Source organism: Melozone crissalis, unplaced genomic scaffold (genome assembly GCF_028551555.1).
Source record: "Melozone crissalis strain CALT ecotype California unplaced genomic scaffold, PUWL_Pcris_2 ptg000017l_1, whole genome shotgun sequence".
NCBI classification, from domain to species: Eukaryota; Metazoa; Chordata; class Aves; order Passeriformes; family Passerellidae; genus Melozone; species Melozone crissalis.
The window spans coordinates 15,352,105-15,371,969 of NW_026535795.1; the positions used below are offsets into that span (position 1 = coordinate 15,352,105).

The 19,865-nt window shown below is 42.5% G+C and overlaps 1 protein-coding gene across 10 annotated transcripts in view; it reads right to left on the reverse strand.

Moving 5' to 3' along the window:
* Positions 1–4,077: 4,077 nt before the first annotated feature.
* Positions 4,078–19,865, reverse strand: part of PHF20 (PHD finger protein 20) — a 72,269-nt gene continuing 56,481 nt past the window's right edge. For all 10 annotated transcript variants that reach the window (XM_054274467.1, XM_054274473.1, XM_054274472.1 and 7 more), the window contains 5 exons: positions 18,288–18,387; positions 13,074–13,269; positions 10,286–10,682; positions 8,264–8,447; positions 4,078–6,736 (listed from right to left, as the gene is read on the reverse strand). In XM_054274467.1, the coding sequence (XP_054130442.1) occupies positions 6,594–6,736; positions 8,264–8,447; positions 10,286–10,682; positions 13,074–13,269; positions 18,288–18,387 (1,020 nt within the window). In that variant the 3' untranslated portion in view covers positions 4,078–6,593. The remainder of the gene's footprint in view (positions 6,737–8,263; positions 8,448–10,285; positions 10,683–13,073; positions 13,270–18,287; positions 18,388–19,865) is intronic.

The window sequence follows — 19,865 nt, forward strand, 5'->3', positions numbered from 1 at the left end:
GTGCTGGTCCTCAGACAACTCTCTTCAGGCAAATTCATGAGCCCAATAGGTTTAAATGTGTAATTTAACACGCACAACTGCTGTTCTAGGAACAATGGGGAAAGAAATGGGTCCGTGCCAGGAATAGATTATTCAAAGAAGTAGAATGCAAATACTCAGGTAGAGCCCCGATCCCGCTACACCGCAGGGCTGAGGGGCCTGAACGCAGCAGAAAGGCCTCAGAGCAGCCACACTCATGAGCCTCTGCTTTCAACAGGCTCTTATTAGCAAAGCTGGAGCTTCCTCTGTGGCTAGAGGTGGTGCAAAAGCAATTTCGCTGCTTGGCACAGTCCCTCTCCTCCTTCTCTCTCTGCATCTTTAGGCTGGTGCAGCAAGACCTGCCCCTTAACCCAAAAGCTGCAGGTGTCCTGCTTGGACATCCCTTCCTCATTTTCCTGTCTGATGAGCTCAATCTTGAAACCTACCATAATTTTCTTGTTTTCTTCTCCACCCAGACCTGCTCAGCCCCAGCCTCCAGCCCATGTGGCCTCAGCACAGAACGGGCTGGGGTTTGTCCCAGGCTTGGTCCCGCTGCTGTCACGCTTGGGGACCCAAGGTAACTCAGAGGAGTTTCACATGGTTTATATTTGCTATTGACCCATGTCGTGTGAACCAACGTGGCTCTTGGGTTCCTCCCTCCATCACCAATCTGCACCCAGGTTGTTGGATGCATTTACACAAAAGACCACAGTCAAGAGCCTGCTGCTCTGCCATCTGTAACCTGGAGCCAGGTAAAATGGGACAGATGTGGTTGTAAAGGCTTTTCAAATCCTCCTCCCTTGCCAGCAGCCTCTGAGCCCTCTAACTTTCCTATCCTGAAAATCTCCATGTCCTGGGCACGTGCCACTCATGCTGGGCAATGTCTTTCCAGGGCACTGCCAGGCCCATTCCCTGCCTGCTAGGGCTGAACGCTGCAGCCTCTGAACACCACGGGCACGAAGCAGATTTTAACAGACAGCTGAAGCACAGAGTGGGTCCAACAGCTCCCAAGAGCAGCAGTGCTCCGCCAGCCAGAGGAGAGCAGAGCAAGAATGCTGCCCCTGGGGCTACTCTCCCTGGCAGCGCAGGACACGGACGCTGAAGGCTCTGAAGTGACAGAACAAGCCCCAGCAAGACCACAAGTGCTAGGGCAGGGGAGGACCCACCAGCTATCCCAGCCACTCCAGCATGGGCAGCTGTGGCCTTCCCCAGTGGTGTTCCAAGTGCCCAGGATCCTCACAGGGCTCAGGCTACCTTGCAATTGTGCCTCATGGCCACAGGCCAGATCAGCCACACCGTGGGCAGCACAGACCCACAAGAGCCGTGTCACCACTCCCTCTGGAGTGACAAGTGTTAAAAACTTGTCCCAGGAGATGGGAGTAACCCAGATTCTTGTTAATAGATCCCTTGGGGTGGATTAGAGTGAAACAATACTGAAATGCTCAATGTGTATAAACACATGTACACAGGGTTTATTTTTGAACAATTTGGCTGCAAAGGAAAGCAGGTATGTACCTTTTTGATTATTATCTATAGTAATATAACAATATGAAAGCATTGCAAAATTGTCATTCTAACTGCGGGAATAGAAGAAACTCTTGAGTACCATCTTTCAAGTGTTAGAGAATCAGGCACTACTTTATTCCAGACAGGATGTGCAGCAGAAATCATTCCAGCTCACCTAGTTCTTTGCTAGACTTTTCATATATTTATACATTTAAAACCCAAATAAATTCTCATTCATTGGGTTCTACATCATACAAATCACAGCACTTGATCTCCTATTGGATCTCTTCACCTTTGATGCTAATTTAGTCTTCATTCTTTGGTTCTCTTATCAATCTTTTTCCAGATCAGATGACTCCAGCCTAACGAGGGCATATTTGTTAATGTCTGTTTATCTTCTCTGTGTCTTCTTGCTACTCCCAACCTGTAGATGTTGATTTTTGTTGATGTGAAGCCTGTCAGGCCTCACTGAGCGAAATTCAAACCCTCAGTGAGAAGAGTCTTTTGAAGAGAAACCTGAATTCCACACCGCCCCCCAACCCCTCCCTTCCCCTTTGGCAAAGGCAAACAAACACATGACTAAAGTTACTTTGAAAATTGTAAAAGTTACATCATTCCCAACAACGTAAAACTACAAAAATATCACCCAAAGATATGTATAAAAGAAAAGAGAAAAAGAAAAGGAGGGAGGGATGAGAAGGTAAAAATCTCACCACACAGTCGGCTTTCGATGAGTCTTGGCAGTTGGAGCTTAGCATCTTTCCCTGCAGCAGCATTTGCTGGGATCACGGGGATTTCGAGGAGCTGCCAAGTAGGCAAAGTGTCTTCATCAGCTCAGAGCCTCTGTGCAAAGGACATGGCTGTGCCTAGAGCCCGGACTCAGAGCAGCATCCACCCAACCCTCAACCCAAGGGCACAGAAACCACCTGTTGAGGAGCTGGTCCTTCCCTGGTGTCCTTTGTCATGTGTATCAAGCTCCATGACTTACTCACCAAGTCACCAGTCTGGGAGCCCTGAAGGTACACACAGCATCCACTCCCAAGTCCATGCAGCCCCTCAGAACGGGGTATGGAGCACTGCAACGCTCCACGGCCCCTTCCAGCCTCTCCTTTCAAACACCCCAACAGCACACCAGCACCACCAGCAGGAAAACTCTGCAGCAGGACAGGATGAATCCCAGTTTTGCTGGTTTGTTCTCAGTGTTTTCTGTCTACTTCTTTGTTGTAAAAGGGAAAAAAAGTGATATTTACTGTTGAACTGTTTCAACAGGACGTTGTTCGGGGTTACTCACAGCAGGTATTACCCAGACCAGGGCTGTACACAGGTTTTTACCTTCACAAGAACTGCTATGCAACCAGCAGGGTTAGCACAAAGCTGTGAAACAGCGCTGAACAACTGCAATGGCCTGCAGTGCACCAGAACCCCACTGGGAAATCAGAGCAAGGACCACCCACAAGCACTCCCACAGGGGCATGGAACAGCAGACAGCAACAGCATGGATGGTGCACTGGCCATCAGAATGGCCATGAACAGGACCCATGGGCTGGACAATGGTCAACAGATGATGTTTTGGTCAAATAACAGCGAGAATATGGTGACTCTACCCACATGAAGTCCCACTGTTGACTGAGAGCTGCCTCCCTCTCTGCGTTTGCAACTACAGAAACCTTCCAATCATGCAGGTAAATCAGAGGGCACATGAAAACATGACAAGCCACAGCACACATCCCACTGAATTATTTCAAATCCAGACCACAACTTTAAAACCCGATTTTGACATTTAAATGATCATCAAAGACCTGCATGATGACACAGTGCAGTGAGACACACGGAGATCTGCTGTCAGTGGCTCAAGTCTCTCCAGGCTTCACAAACCAGGCTCCAGCAGTGATGCACCCTCCAGCCTTAAAATCCAGTTTCATAAGAATCCTTTTTATTTTTTTTATTTTTTTTTGAGAATGAAGTTAGAAAGCAAAATTTGGTATGACAATGGAATAGATCTGCTTTGCTTCCACTGGAGAAACTGAGAGGGAAGAGATGGAAGCTGAAAGTACATAAATGCCTGCCCCTGCCTTCAGGCACCCTGGGCCAAGTGCACTGCTTCTCCAGCCCTCCCCAGCTTCCTCTTCTTCCTGTGCATTTTCTCTGTATGGATTGTTAACTGCATCCACAGCTCCTTGCTTCACACCGTAGCTAATGCTGTGCATCCTCTGAGCTGCTGCCCCTGACAGGCTGCTCATCCAAACAGAACAAAAATTAGGGTCAGATCACACATACTAGGTACTAATATATTACATATATTGGTACTAATATACTACATATATTAGGATTTGGGAACAAAATGTATGAGCTCCTCATTAAACAATATCCAATACACTATTAAGGATATTTATATAACATAGTTCTGGAAAATAGTTATCTCCAGACTTTAGCAACAGTTAAGAGATATATATACCTGACAAACTACAGTTCTTGCATTGCAAAGCAATGCAAAGGAAAAAATTCCAAAATTATTTGAGTTATCATTAATTGAAACAAAGACTTTACTAAGAATTTAAACAACAAAAACCTATTTTTTTATTTATTCCAAACACCAAGATACAGAAGTTTTCAAGTTTTGCAAATATTGCTCCAAAACAAAATTCTATGTACAGCCCCTTGGTTCTAATAGTGCATCAACAAACACGTGTGTACCCACAGTGCAATGTTTGCTCAGTTCATCAAGGCTCCACGCTGCATTCACTTACCAGTGATTTGAAGAAACAAAAAAGTGACCTGTCAGTCTGAACAGCTGGTCCAGACTAAAAATAACAATGAGGAAACTTGCAAAAAAAAGGGACAGAAATGAATCCAGGCAGAGCACAATGAAGAATCTTCCCTGAATACGAGAAGTACTACTCTATTTTAAATAAATATTTTCAGTCTTTATCTGCAAGGGCTTCCCCAGCACTACTGAAGGGATGCAAGTCTCCAGGGTCTGCAACTTGATCTACCCATGGGAAATGCTTTTTCTTCCAAACCTCCAATACTGCCCTGAGCAAAAATAAACTGACAAGTGAAAATACACAATGAGCACACAAAAGCCATTGCTTGAGAAGAAATCCCCCTTTGGAGCAAGAAGCCAGCTCAGGGACTGAGTGCTTGAATGCCCTCAGACTGGGAGCACAACCAAGCTGTTCCCACAACAAGCTGTGTCCTGCTCTCCCCACTGTAACCAGGGAACGCCTTTTCTGGTCTCTTTCACCTGAAAATCACCAGCTGCCTGCGAGGCTCCTCTGATGCTGCTCTGAGCTACATGAGCTCAAGTACCTGACAGGAATGAGCCAAGGTATAAGCACTGGTCTCATCTTCAGAGAGCCAAGTGATCCTTAAAATACAATGTAAGCTTTATTTCAATTGTGTTACAGAAAAGAAAGTTTGTTTTTCTGCTGTATGTACGTTGTATTCACTATATACCGACACAGTACTATAAAACTGTGAGACAAATTATTGCCTGAACTGAATCTTGGCATAAAAGTCTTAGTTACTACCTAGAGCAGCCTAATTATTTTGTTTTCTGAAGGAAATAAAATATTCACCATGTAGAGACTGTAGCTCCTACAATAATACTGGATATTTCAAGTTTTCATTATTCTTTGCAGAATAAAAAGATTACAGATATATATTCCAAATTAGTAATTTGTACAGGTATGGGCCTTTCCATTACAACTCTGTTTGAATGTTACCCTTTGGTAGTACCACTGCACACAATAAAATAAGGGCAACAAATCCATCTTTTTAAGGACACCCTCTCACTGCAAAATCAGCTCACTGTGTTCCATAGGGAACTGAACTCAGCAATGTCTGTGAAGGAAAACTGAAGTTACAGCCATTATTTCAGGAGTGGTGATCTGCAGCTGAAAGACTCTGAACCTCTCAAATGCTCACAACGTTCCAAAGGTTCTGTATAACTTGACTGAACATCAGCAGCCTTGTCACCTACATCACAAAGTAAATACAAACTGAAAATTAAAACTTAAGGTATAAAAAGGAACTTTGTGAACACAGAGTATTTAAGATAATAATAACCCATTCACTGTCTGCAAGGACAGCACCTCATGCATAGATCTCGAGGCTTTATTTACACAAAAACTGATTCCCAAAACCACACATTCATAGCAAGTCTTTACAATGAACACATCCATAGTATTGAAAAAAAAATCTAGATTTCCAAATATAACCGGAATGGCAATTATTAACAAATGGGTAGAAAATATATCACATCCATGACAGACCATGCTGGGTCTGAACTCAGAGCGTGGCTCCAGTCCTTTCCTGGCTGCATTCCACACTACTGCAACGAGGGGATCCCCCAGCAAGTGCTGCAGGAGGCACAGGATGGCCAGATTGAAGAGCTCAAGAATACACACAAACACCACCTTCATGGGCAGTACCAGGTCATGTGACAGTGAGGATAAATATGGAAAACAAGTGCAATCCACCTGTGACCTCCTGCTACATTATTTACTGTAACAGAAGTGTGGGTCAGGCCACTGTTACTTGAAAACCTCCACATAACACTTACAGTCAAGAGCTGGACATTCACACTTACTAAGTCTGAAACTGTTATAACATCTCCTAATGATTAAATACTGAGTGCTAGTATGCATAAACCAGAAGAAATAAAACATGACATGAGTCACTTAAACTACACAAAGTTATTTACAACCACTGTCAACCAAACTTTTTTGGCTCTTAAAACTCTGTTTTTCAGTGGCACAATTTTTAGTCAATTGAATGATGAAGAAGTCTACCATTTTGATGAACAACTTGTAGGGAGTGAAAATTTTAGTCTAACTTATCAACCAACAGGCAACAGGAGACAAGAGTATGACCTTTTCCACAGCACTATAATTGTCTAATAGACCTGAAATAACCTTTTTGCTCTTCTTTGAACAACACTTCTTGACAAGTCCCTGAAGTCAATCTGCATCCCATGCAAGCATCATGCTAGTTTAATTTACAGATTCAGATGTGCTCCCATCAGATACTGCAGCTCTGCAGGCAGTCCCAGCCAGAGCTCCCCAGGCTCACGTGGAGCAGCACAGCGCGATCTGCTGCACTTTGCCCAAGTCTGTTATCAGCTGCTTTATGCAATGTTTGAGCTGGGGCAGTCGAGCCAGTGGTTCTGGGGGTTGCAGCTCTCCTGTGTAATCCAGCCAACTCTCCAGAACTGCAAAGAAAACAAAATCCATCACTACTGCAGTTCTCAGCAAACAGCTCATCTTAAGTCACAAACCAAGAATTCTTTAAATATTTTGTAACTCTTGAGAAGGCAGTGGGCAATATTTTTAACAGTTATTTGAGAAATCATAGAACTGAACACCTCACACCAATCTCTGCAAGTAACTTTTGATACATTACCAAATAATTCACATGGAGATGGAGGGAGAAGCTGCTGTTCCTAAGAAAAAGCAGGAAAGGAAAACTCTGGACCAGACATTGTGAAACCTCATGCTAAACTTCTTCTGATCTGTGTCAATTTCAGGCAAAGAAACTGTGGTACAGGGAGTTTACACCATCAAAAATGGGACTATCAGAACGAAAGAGATCTGTCATCAATACAGAACACAACTGACCAAGACAGAAGTGGGTAACACAAAATGGGGATGAAGATCAAAAGCACAACGCAGCCGAGTGCTCCATAAAGAAAATAAACTTCTGCTTTAAAAAGCTTCTCTGCGGGAAACAAGAAACCCCCCCACCCCCCCAGCAGAAGTCAAGTGACACATAATGTAACATGCTCACAAGGAAGGTGGTCAGGGTTAGACTGTGATGAGTTCCGGGGATGTTGGTAGTACTGCAGATGGAGACTGAAACCTTCAAGACAGAATAAATACCTCTACCAAGAGCAGCCTTGCCACCAGCCAGATCAACAGGTAAATTTCACCTATGGGCAGCACCTGCTGCAGAGCCAGCAGCATCACTCGGTACTGACACATCCCACCTTGGAGTAAGAAAGTTCCTGCTCAAAGCAGCAACACACTGCACAGACCTCTGCTCAGCAGCAGGTACAAAAAGTCCAACTTTTTGGAACCAGAGCTTTTTAGGCAGCACAGCCCTGACTGATCTACTTTACCTGAAATAGCCCCTCAGCTGTCCAACTTTTCAGTACCTTACTTACAAACACAGGGCTCTTACTTGGGGAGAAGTTGGATTCCCCTGCAAGTAAAGCTACTGTTATAACCACTACACAACCAATGGTCAGACTTAACAATGTAAAGAACTATCCCAAATCATTCAATGCAACACAAAGGATTTATAAGTTTTCCATTGCTATGAAAATCTCATATTTAGATGAAGAATTTGGAAGAGACAGGAAAGGATAAGAGCTGAAGAGGCTACTCAGAACGGGCTAACATAGCCAGCAAGTTCCCAAAGAACAGAGAAATGCAGACACACAGAAGAGTTTTGGAAAAGGACAAAAAACTAAACCCAAAAAGACACAAAGATGTTCCAGTACAATATCTGATACAACTATTTAGAGATGTCCTAACTAGAACAACTTCTGTGAAATTCTGGTCTTTGTTTTAAAATCCACCCCCCACATCAGGAGTCTGTCTATTTTCTATTTAGAAAATGTGATAATGGAACATTATTCTCTTTGTAGGTCTGAAGAAGTAAAATTCTGGTTAACATGTTTTGAACAGGTAGGTCAGTTAAACAAAATTGTTTTTTAAACTAGAATAACACTACTTACCATCTAGCTCCTTCTCAATGAAATCCATTCTGTGTATGACTTCATCTTGCAAAGATTCCACGTGAGCTAAAAGATTGAGCTGCCACTGCAGCTGTGAGTTCACTACTCCTTCTTTGTCTTTTTCCAGCAATTTCATTTCAATAGCTTCCTCTGGAGAGACTTTCTTAGAGACAGACTCTCTCACCTAGCAGAAATACACACATTAAATATCTGTTACAGTGAAAGAGAATTGGGGAGCCAAACTGCTTGAGTCCTCCCAGTCCCCTATAATTGTTGAACTCATCAGAGGCCAGTGAGTGATAGAGACACAGACCATAAGCAGACACTAACCTGGTTTGGGCAAGAAGATCTAAATATAAACATATTTATGGGTATTTTGCTGAAAACTATTTGTACTTTACAAACATCTGGTTTTCTGAAGGTAAGATACACATGTGGAGTTATCTCCCTGCCACTGTTCATCTGGAAGATCCTGCACTTAATCTGTGTATCTCAGGGAATGCTGAAGCTGTTCCTAGAACCTGACAATACAATACATCTGTTCCTAGAACCTGACAATACATACATACAATAATCAACTAAATCAACTAAAGAGCAAACAATTCAGGAGTGAAAAGGGATTTTTCCTTAAGGAAACTCATCAAAATTCTACTAAAACTTTTGCTGAACCATCTGCAAACAAGCATTACCACTCCTTACAAAACTTGACTACAACACCAGCAGTGCTCATTCTACTCCCCTACTTTTCTCATCCTTCTGCTGAAATATGATCCTTTAGAAAAAGGCTCTTTAAGATTGAAGAATTAAAATATTTCCCTTTCTAGGAAACAAAACACAATCTCAACAGACCAACAGAGAAGTTAAAAGTTGCAAATTACAACTTACATATGGATGAAATAAGAGCTATCCTAACCTTTAATCTAAAAAAAGGGAGCTCAGTATTTAATGGAATCATAAAATCGTACTGTAGTTTGGGTTGGAGGAGGTTCCAAAACCTTCCACTGTCCCAGGCTGCTCCAAGCCCCATCCAACCTGGCCTTGGACACTTCCAGGAACCCAGGGGCAGCCACAGCTTCTCTGGACAACCTGTGCCAGGGGCTCACCACCCTCACAGGGAAGAATTTCTTCCTAATATCCCATCTAAAATCTAGACTCCTTCATCTTAAGGCCATTCCCTCTTGTCCGGTCCCTCCATCCCTCGTCCCAAGTCCAGTCCTCCAGGAGGCACTGGAGCCCTTCAGGCACTGGAAAGGGCTCTCAGGTCTCCCTGGATCCTTCTCTAGGTGAACACCCACAGCTCCCCTAGCCTGGCTCCAGAGCAGAGGGGCTTCACTCATTTCCCAGAGGGTTTGCAATATTTCTCATCCCACATTTCATAGGAATTGGTACTAACAGAATCAAAATTTTTGCACTGGAGAGCAGAAAGGCCTCTACTAGGCTGACAGGGATGACAATGAGAACCAAGCATTGAAAGCTAAACCTGAAGGGCTACAGTAGGAAGAAGAAACAGGACTACTCCATGGTGATCAGTCTTAAAAAAAAACAACACTTCAGGCTGATACCTTTTTTTTTTCAATCTTGAAATGCTGCCTGAAGAACCCAAAATTAATTGAGCTATTAGAAAGAACACGGAAACAAGATGGACATAGTTAGAAGCTGGCCTATCAGTGTATTTGGTAATATCATACATGCTTGGCCTCTTCTCTCTCTACTAGTGTTTATGTTTCATTTAAAAGTACACAAAAGTAAGCAACAATGAGCTACCAGTGGACCATAATACATGGTCCACGCTCTTCAAACAACTTGAGGTCCAGAAGTCAACCTAGAGTTTTAAATTATAATATAAAATGAAGGAGTTGATCACATTTATCACTTTAGTTGTTAGTGGCAACTTATATTTAACAGTCTAATTCAAAAAAAATAAACACAAACAGACCAAAAAGTATTTTAAAAGGCTGAGGTTTGCAGGTTGCTAGGAAAACACAGGCTCTTTGCTAGAGAAGGCTATTTTAATAAAAATACCTTAGAGTAATTGTGTTTAGATTCATTTTCCATCTTGCATATTTCTTGGTCCAGATTCCAGCCAAACCTCTCTGAGAAGGTATCATCCCCATTTTCCCTTATTCTGTTTACTCCATCATCAATGGCTGAACCTCTGGTTTCCACAACCAGCCTCTGCTCTATGGCAGGGTAGTAGGCCCGAGGCTTCTGGTAACAGTGTTCACTCGTAATGTAAGATTCCTCCACAGAAGGAATTGTTGAGGGTTTCTCAACTGTCCCATTCCAAGTTCTGTAACTTGCTGTCTCCTCTTTGCAATTTTCCTCAAAGTGAATGATGTGTTTTGTATGGATTTTTTCATCCACCGTGATGTGCTTCCATGGATGACACCAAAGCTTTAAGTCAGGGTGTTCTTTATTTCTGTTCAAACATAAAAAAGTAAACCATCCAATTTAAATGCCAAAGTGACTAAGCAAACTATCCTCTTGCATAAAGAAGTTAAGTAAGAATAATTATGGGAAAAAAAGACAAACCAAGGTTTGGATTAAGAAAAAACTTGAAGAATAAGCTGCAAATATACACATACGACTTCTCACCAATGCTGGCCCTTCATGGAACATTTTGCTTCAATATTTGCAATTTATTAGCAGCAGAAATTAATTTTAACAGGGATATTTTTAGTAAAGGTATGGTACACCAACACTGCAACTGTAGTGGCATCTCAGAGTTGCCAGAGTTCCCTTCATCTGTTCTTAGAAAAATTCTTATTTTAATTGTCTTCAAATTGACTAATACGTTATTTATTTCAGCAGAAGGGACAACTATAGGTATCAGATTATTACAGATATAACAAACAAAAGATTCTGAGTGAGCATTGTAACCCATGTTCCTCCTTGTGTAAAGCATCAAAACAGCAGTAAAAGGAGAGCAAAGCACCATACTCTGCTATATTGAAAGGGCTGGCAGCTCATCTGCCACAGGCTGCAGGAACACAGCAGAGCAAATGCTGCCTCTAAAGCCCCTGCTGCATTGGGCTGCACAGATGGGGGGGCTGCCCTCAAGCCTTCCTCTCTGCTTCCTTGCAGAGGTGGACAGACTTATTCTATTCAGCTGATCCAGCTTTTCTAGCTGTTCACCAAACCACTGAACAAAACATGACCAGCTGACTTTGGTAGTAACTGCTTTCTAATCCATCCCGCAGCAGCTCAGGCTTCTTCAGTGTCTCTCAGAGGAAAGCAAAGTGAGTACAGCTGCCAAGGATGTGCTCAGACTATTTCATAGAAGCATCTTTGACTTCAGTGCTGGCACAGCAAGGACAGAGCTCCCTGGTGAACCATCCTGAAGGCATGGCTTGAAAAGTGAAAGCCAGGTGTTCATTTACCAAAGCTTTCTGCTCAAGCTCCACTCATCTGCTACACCTAAAGAAACTGCACTTTGCTCAAACCAGAGCAAGGGATAATTTTACAGAAGACAGAAAATTTTTCTGAAAAATGATGCACCAGTTACTAAAGGATGAAAACTCAAATGCTAATACTTGAATAACCTTTTAACTCCTGCCTGCTGAAGGTTCACCCTCCCACGGCACTGCTGGGGTCACCTTGTGTCCTTTGCCACCTCCCTGAAACACTGAGCAATTCCTAATAATTTCAGGCACCTATGAAATCATTTCTCTATTGCTGATCTGCATCAAAAATATAATAATTATTCAAATTCAGCAATTATTCAAATCCCTTCCAATTTTTATCATGATAAAGAAAACAGCAGCTGAAGCTTTTAACCAGATGATCCAAACAGGACTGCACCTCACCTTTAATTAATCCAGGCCATCATACTGACTTCAGCATGGGAGAGAAAAGGAACAAAACCTGCAGCAACCATCACATATATACCCAGTCCTCCTTACCTCAGTACTATGTAAATCTCGCCTGAAACTCAAATATTGCTCTTTAAAAAGGGCCCAAGGAGTAGCCTTAAAGTATTTGTTTCAGTCTCCAAAAAGGAAAGAGATTACTTACAGATGTAAATAAAAGGACCCATAATGGAAAAGCAAACCCTTATGTTAAAATGGCTCCTCTCTTGCTTTAAGCATTATTCCATGTCAGTGGACCTCCGCCATTACCACAGATTCGGGGAAGAGTCCAAAGAATGCCAAAATCATTTTGTTTGCCAAACAGTGCAAATTATCAACTAATAAATTACAATTGCGGAATTCAATAAATTTAAAACTGCTAGATTTGAGTTAATTTTTTTTCAGTCATCAGAACCCAAGGTTGACTTAAATAGGAAAATACACAAAAGAGTTGAATTGATAGAAAAAAATATTTTATGTAAATAATTGCTATTTTCTGTAGGTATAGCTGAAATAACCTTTCAGAAATGAAGTACTGCAGGTTGCTGAGAGTGCGACCACTCTCCCACTGAACCAAAACAAGACACTGTACCAAACAAAAATATCTGATTCCTCTTGGAGAGGCTATGACCAGATTTCCTGGAATGGAGAAAGCAAGTGCTGCAAAAATGGCGTCATGGGTTATAAGTCTATCCTGTTCTTACTTAAAATCCATTTGAGTAAATTAGGAAAAACTGTCATTAGGTTTATTAGTTTAACCCTTTCTAAACACATTGTCCATTTACACTCATCCCACTTAAACAGTTTTCAAATAGCCAAATCCTTTCCCAAGATCACATCAGCTATTCAAACTATGTTTTAAATCCACACAGCACAAATGCAAGTCAGAATTTCTGGTTATTTTTACACTTGCAGTCTGATTCCTGAGGAGAACATGCTGGCTGATAGGTAAATGTGCTTACTGTAATATGCTCATCTTCAGCTGCAGCCCGTGCAGGACGTCGATCACTCGCTGTACATCACCGAGCAGCTGGTGAGTGGCCACTATCTTCTTGGCATTCTGGTGAGAGTAATTTTCTTCCAAAAACGCTAAGCCATGCATGTGACCATTACTTAACCACTCCTTTTCATACCAGTACTTTAAGCTGGACCTCTGACCTGAAGTGACAGCAATGAGTGAGTTAAAATGAAATGTTGACAGTGCTGGTAGTAATTCTGATTATCTCTAGGTACGGCAACAGCTTATTTGTTCTTATCAATAGAAACTGTAAAAGCAGACCAATGAAGAAATTAAGAACTTGTAAAGTTGGAAGCCAAAAACCTCTGCCCAACTGTAAACATATTCTGACATCAACTTCCACCAGAGGATATCCACAACAGACAGCTACAGATGAGGCTGAGAAAGGTGTGTTTTTAGCAGAGTATCACACTGTCTAGTTTAAGCATGGTTATGACAGAAGTTACAGTCTGACTGCAGCTCTCTGCAGACAGTAAAATGCAGAAAAAGGCAATCAGCTTCTCAGTGATCCTGTTTTTAACATCAACATGTACTAGTACAGTTGTGCAAAAATAGATTTTGAAGGAATCAAGGCTAAGGTTCCAATAGAAAACTTGCCTAAGTCAAGCTATTAATAATGATAATTCTATCTTAAGAGATATCAATGTTATCTCTTGATATTGAATATCAGCAACAGCTGAAATGAAACAGTGCTGAATGTGAAAGATGTATCAATAGAAGTAACTTAAACTGCTAAACAAATGGTATTACCAGGAAAGGTGCTTACTAAATTGCAAATACACACAAAAACCCTTCACAATAAATACCTAACAAAAGCTCCTCCACATCCTGTAAAATGTACATTTACTACAGATATTCTCAGCGGACAGCTCAGCACCCAGAGAACCCCATCAGTCACTGCCTACATACAGCCCAGGCAGCAAGCCCACAAAACCAGAGATAAAACTGGAACACAGACTGAGAACCATAATTGCAAAAAGGTCTCCAATATAAGCAGGTTAATGTTGACTAGAGGAGAAGCTAAAACAAAAGAAAAAGGGAGTTACTAGGCAGCAGAGTGAGACTGAGGCTAGCACTACATAGAATGGGTAATAGGTGGCATCAGAAATCATGACAGGGTGAAAAAGAATTTTGAAAGGTGCATCAGCTCAACCCTCCAGGCAGATACACTGTATCAAGCAGGAAGGCAAGCAGAATTTTCGGTATGGTCAGAACGACATTGGAGACACTCCTGGCCACCTGCATTGGCCCTCCCTCATTAACTTCTACGTTAGAGAAGCTGACATCTGAGACAGAAAGTACAGTTCAGTCCACAAGAGTAAAACACTGACTTTGAGAACTTCATGGTCACCTGAACAACTGAGGTGATGTGCACCCTGAGACAAAAAGTGCTCCCTTTTGAAGTATATAACCTGAAGAGGAGACACCAGACTATGCCCACATAATTGTGCTACATAATCATCTTGATCACGTTTAAGCAAGGGTAAATGTTAACAAATCTCTTAAAAATCCTACCCGATTCAAAAAGATCTGAGTAAAACAGCAGTTAATACAGTTTTTAGACAAAATTACACTAAATTTGCTTTTTATTTCTAATAGAATGAGTGGTGCTGTTACAAGTCCCAGCAGTATAGGCTGGGGAAAGCTCCTAAGTAAGAGTCTGCTGAATAGCCATGCTCAGTTTTAAAAGCCACTTCTTTGTAGATTCATACAGCTTATCAGCTCACTTCAAGCCAAAAACAGTCACTGAAAAGCCATCTTTGCAGTCAGAAAGTTGGACATGTTTTCCTTTTTCACAACAGCAGTAAAATTAAGACAGAGCCAAAAGGTAAAAATTAAGTCCCCTCCAATGTAAACTTCAGAATCTTGAAATTAATAGTTAATGATGAATTCAATAAATGAAGCTGTAATCACCTTCTGCACAGAAACACTCATTCAAGTGTGATGACACAACTTCAGTTTGCAAGTGCATTTTAGTCCCTTTAAAACTACCTTCAACTGCGATAAAGCAAAATATCTTTAAAATTCTAGAAGCAAGATATTCTAAAGAAACCTTAAATATATTGCTGTCTCTGTAGTAAAAGTTTAAAATTTAGGTATAGCATGTCTTCATTGCTGAGAGTACAAGCAACAGCAGTAAACATACTACACAAATCTATGAGTTAAAGTACAAAAGAGTTGGTAGCTTTCAACAGCCAAAAAAAACTTGGATCACAATCCAAATATGTATATAAACCAAAAAAGTCTTTTAATCAGGTGAAAAGAGATCCATTTTCTTGCCATTTATAACAATGGCCTCAAGTCCAAACCTCATCCTTTTCACTTTCAGCAAGTCTTTGTAATAAATACAGTAGAAAGTCAGAAAATATTTGCTTAATGTAATTTTACCTGCTGTGTAAGATGGACTAAGATGTGAGAAATAGATTTGTAAAGGATTCTCAAAACCTGACTGAAAGCTCACACAGTCTTGTACATCTGTATGCAAACTCTGAGATAAGGTGTGCTGACTCAGGAAGGCCATGGAATAGAGATGCCATTGCTGAGAGAGAGATTGAACTAGAAACAAGTTTCAAATGATGGCTTGTAAAAAGACCTGATATTTTTGAGAATTAGAACTGTGAAAGATGCATTGTAGGAAGACCACATGGGGTAAAGTAATAGGTGACTGGTATTAGAAGTATGAGCATCATTGTGTGGCAAAAGCTAATAGGCTGAAAAACATTTATAAGATATTGTAACCAGGAAACAGGCTGGCTTCTGATGGAAAGGCATTGAGTTTTACAGCTCTTATGTCTCACCCTTCTACGAGATTGATAACGGAATAAAATCTTTAAATTGCCTTTCAGTTGCCCCGTCTCTGCAGAGTTGGGATTTTCCAACACTAAGACATTTCAAAATATCTGCTAAGGAGGAGAGAACATATTGCCTAATCAACTCTGACTGTGTTACCCCAGGTAAATTCCAATATATAGGTTATTGCAGGCGTGTTGGTTTTGCACAGCCTGGTTGTGGCAGTGGGGGGAGGGGGGCGGGCTCGGTGGCCACAGAGGTGGATTCTGTGAGAAGCTGCTGGAAGCTTCCACCTGTCTGACAGAGCCAATCCCTGGTGGCTCTGACGATGGACATGTTGGTGGCCAAAGCTGGCCTAATTTGAGAGGTTGGTAATGCCTCTGTGATAACAGATTTAAGAAGAAAATCAAAACCAAGGTGTGTGGGAATTCAGCACATCCCTCCAGATGTCCAGAGTTGCCAAGGACCCCATCGGGGGGCTTGGAGACCCTGGCATTCTGCCCAGAACACCTGGAGGCTTGATTTTGATCCTTCTAATGAACTGCCAGCTTGGCATGGGGATGTGAAAGCCACACAGGTTTCAATGGTGTAAAAACAAGGTGTTCACAGGGTGAAAATGTAGGTTTTAGGATTTTTTGGTATGGGGGTTATGGGGACAAGATGGAGGAATCAGGCAATGTCTAGTCCTTCTTTCTTCTTCTCGTTCTCCATTTTCTGCTGTGATGCTGGCACTTAGGGATTGGTTTAGAGTAAAAGTGCACTGTCTAACATAGGTGATGGTATTGGGAATTAAAAGTAAATATGTTATATGTTGTTTGTAGTATAAAAAGACGACACCGCCTCGGGGGCAGGCAGAGTGCCTGTGGCTGCCCTGCTGAGCAGATCTTGGCTGGGCAGAAAGAAAATTTTGTAGGTAAGAAATAATAAACAACCTGAAGACTGAAAAAACGAAGAGTCCAGGCTCATTCTTTGAAAGCACGGGCTGCCTCAGAACCATCCCACGCATCTCAGGGCAGAGACAGACAGCCAACCCAAGAAAAGTGCAGGTTTTTCTTTCAGTCCCAGAAGAGGAAGAGGTGAGAACATGTGAGGGACAGAACATGGTGACGCCAAGGTCAGTGGAGAAGGAGGGGAGGAGGTGCTCCAGGTTCTGCAGGTGCCAGAGCCAAGGTTCCTCTGCAGGCTGTGCTGAGGACCACGGTGAAGCAGCTGTGCCCTGCAGCCCACGGGGAGTCCCAGGGGATGCAGAGATGCAGCCGCAGCCCGTGGGGGAGATGCTCACACTCGAGCGGGTGGATGCCTGGAGGGGCTGTGATCCAGTGGGAGACCTGGTGGACAGAGAGGGCCCCTGCTTCCAGGCTGGAGCAGCCTGTCCTTGGAGGACTGCAGCCCGTGGACGAGTGACCCAGGCTGCAGCAGTTTTGGGAGGACTGTGTGCCCGTGGGAGGGGCTCACGTTGCAGCAGTTTTGGGCACGCTGCTGCTCCTGAGATTGGTAAGCCACGCTGGAGAAGTTCATAGAGAACCCTCTCCTGTGGGAGGGACCCCACGGTGTCACACGGCAGCAACTTCTCTCCTGGAGCAGGAGAAGAAAACCTTGAGTGATGAACTGACCAAACCCCCACAAGCTTTTCCCTGCACTGTTGGTGGGAAGGAGGGAGGGGATGGAGGAAGAAAAGGTGTTTTTAAAGGCTCATTTTATTTTTTATATCCTCCTCTGATTCTGTTGGTAATAAACTCACCTTGTATCTCTAAGTGAAGCCTGTTCTCCCCTTGGAGTGTTTTCTCCTGGTCTCAACTCCTGAACTCTTGGTTACATTTTTCTCTCCTGCCCAGCTGAAGCAGGAGAGGGTGAGCAAGTGGCTTCTGTGGGTGGCTGCCATTGGGCCAGCATCACACCAGAACAGCAGGTAATGCAGTCAATGACAAAAGCTACTGCTGAGGAGAGCCAGAAACCTTCTGCTGACTTATTTAAAAGAATGCATCAGCCTAATTTGTTGGGGGAGAGCTGCAGCCATATCCCCTAAGATGTACCCATGGGGAGTCTTTGCTTGAGCTTCCTGTTTTCTACACTCATTTGCCATAGTCAGACAGTACAATCCTTATTATAGTAAGTATGTGCCAGATGGTCATCACAGTGAAAACAGTCTTTTCCATTCCTGTCCTTTTGTAATTCCACAGTATTGACTCATGGACATTCACATAAATTAAATTTCCTGAAACTGAAACTTGCCTACAGTCACAGACACAGGTGAGGGGAAAAATGGCATAGTTTTTCAGAGAGACAGATATAGATACAGATTAGATATAGATAAATTAGTAGATTTACTACATATATAAAAAGGGTCTGTAACCTTAAATTTCTGTACCTGGAGGATCTTGGCAAATATAGCAGGTATATTTCTCAGGTATATTATCTTCCAGTAAGCCCATACAGACTCCATGCTGCCAGCACAGACACTCTTCACACTGTTCAAAGACAAGAAGTGCACCTTAATAGAAATGAAGGCTAGAGGAGCTCAATACCATTATGTCAATTAGGAAGCACAGGATCTACATATTTTAAGACAAAAAGGTCTATTAATACACACACCCCACCTTCCACTTACAAACAAATACATTACAGAAACAGACTCTAATAAAATGTGAGCCCTCCACATTTTTCATGTGTGTTTCTGGAGAACGACTATGAGAAAGTACAAGCAGAGATTCTGAAAGGTACAAAAATACTCCCTTTGGAAATGAAAATCATTCATGACATGCATGGGCACATAACCACATAGCCAACAGAGCAATCAAGCTTTCTTCACCAAAACAGATCAATTTTTCTGAATTCAAAAGCTTTCCCCTTGAGAGGAATGACAGGTTTGTCTTTACAAACAAATTGTGGGTCTGCTATTAGATAAAACTAGCACTGAGAGATAAGAGAAACAACAGGAAGGATTCCACTGATTGATGAACTGAAAAAGATACTTGCCTTTAGAAACAAACTGTAGGCTTACTGATAAATGAAACTGGATATTGAAAGATGAAAGACACAATGGGGAAACCCCTAAATTCCGTAAGAACTAAAACTTAAAAAGGAGGGGCTATACATTAGAAGGCAATCTTTGGTATGAGGCATTCTGGGAAGTCTGTACCTCTAAAGTGCCTCAGCCACAGGGGAAAGAGAGAAGGGAAATGCAGCTGGGAAATTGGGATAAAAAGGCCAGTGTCAAAAAATTGTCCTCCAGAAATCTGAGGGACCCCAGGGGGATGACCCATGGCCTCTCCCTTTATTCAAATAAAGTAAAAGGGCTCCTCTGTCTCCTTTTTGGACAAAAACCTCTGATGTTTGTGGATTACTTTTCCTGACAACCTCAAACAGTAATCCACATTTAGTTATCAAATCCCAGAGATATTTATGTCACACAGGAGTGTTATAAATAAAATATCTGCCAATTTTTTTGGGAACAAAAGGGTTGCAGAACCAGTTAAACCAGTTGCTGCCAAGGTGATGTTCTACCTGTTTGTTATTGTATCACCAGTCGTTCTCGTTAATTGCTCCTTTTGTATTGCTATGGCCCTACCTAAGGCTAAGTTATCCTTCTCCCCAGACGGTGAGAGGAGGGGACATGGGAGAGAATGCAAAATAGGCTTGAGACCAACATGCCATGGGAAGCAACTCCACCAAACTTACCGAAAAGACCTCAAAAAAACCGAGCCAATACAGAATTAAGATATTAGAGTGATGTCTGAACGTGAGGAACAAAGTACCGAACGTGCAAAGATGCTGAAAACCTTTGTTGCCCCTCTCCCTGAGCACAGAGCTCAGCTGGAACCAAGCCCCGAGCCTGGAAAAGTCAAAAGCTGGGTAACATCGTGGGGACGGGACCCCCAGCTCTGCCCCCAGGGGACAAAGCTGCACGGCGATGGCGGACCCATCGAGCCTCCCAACCTTGAGTGAT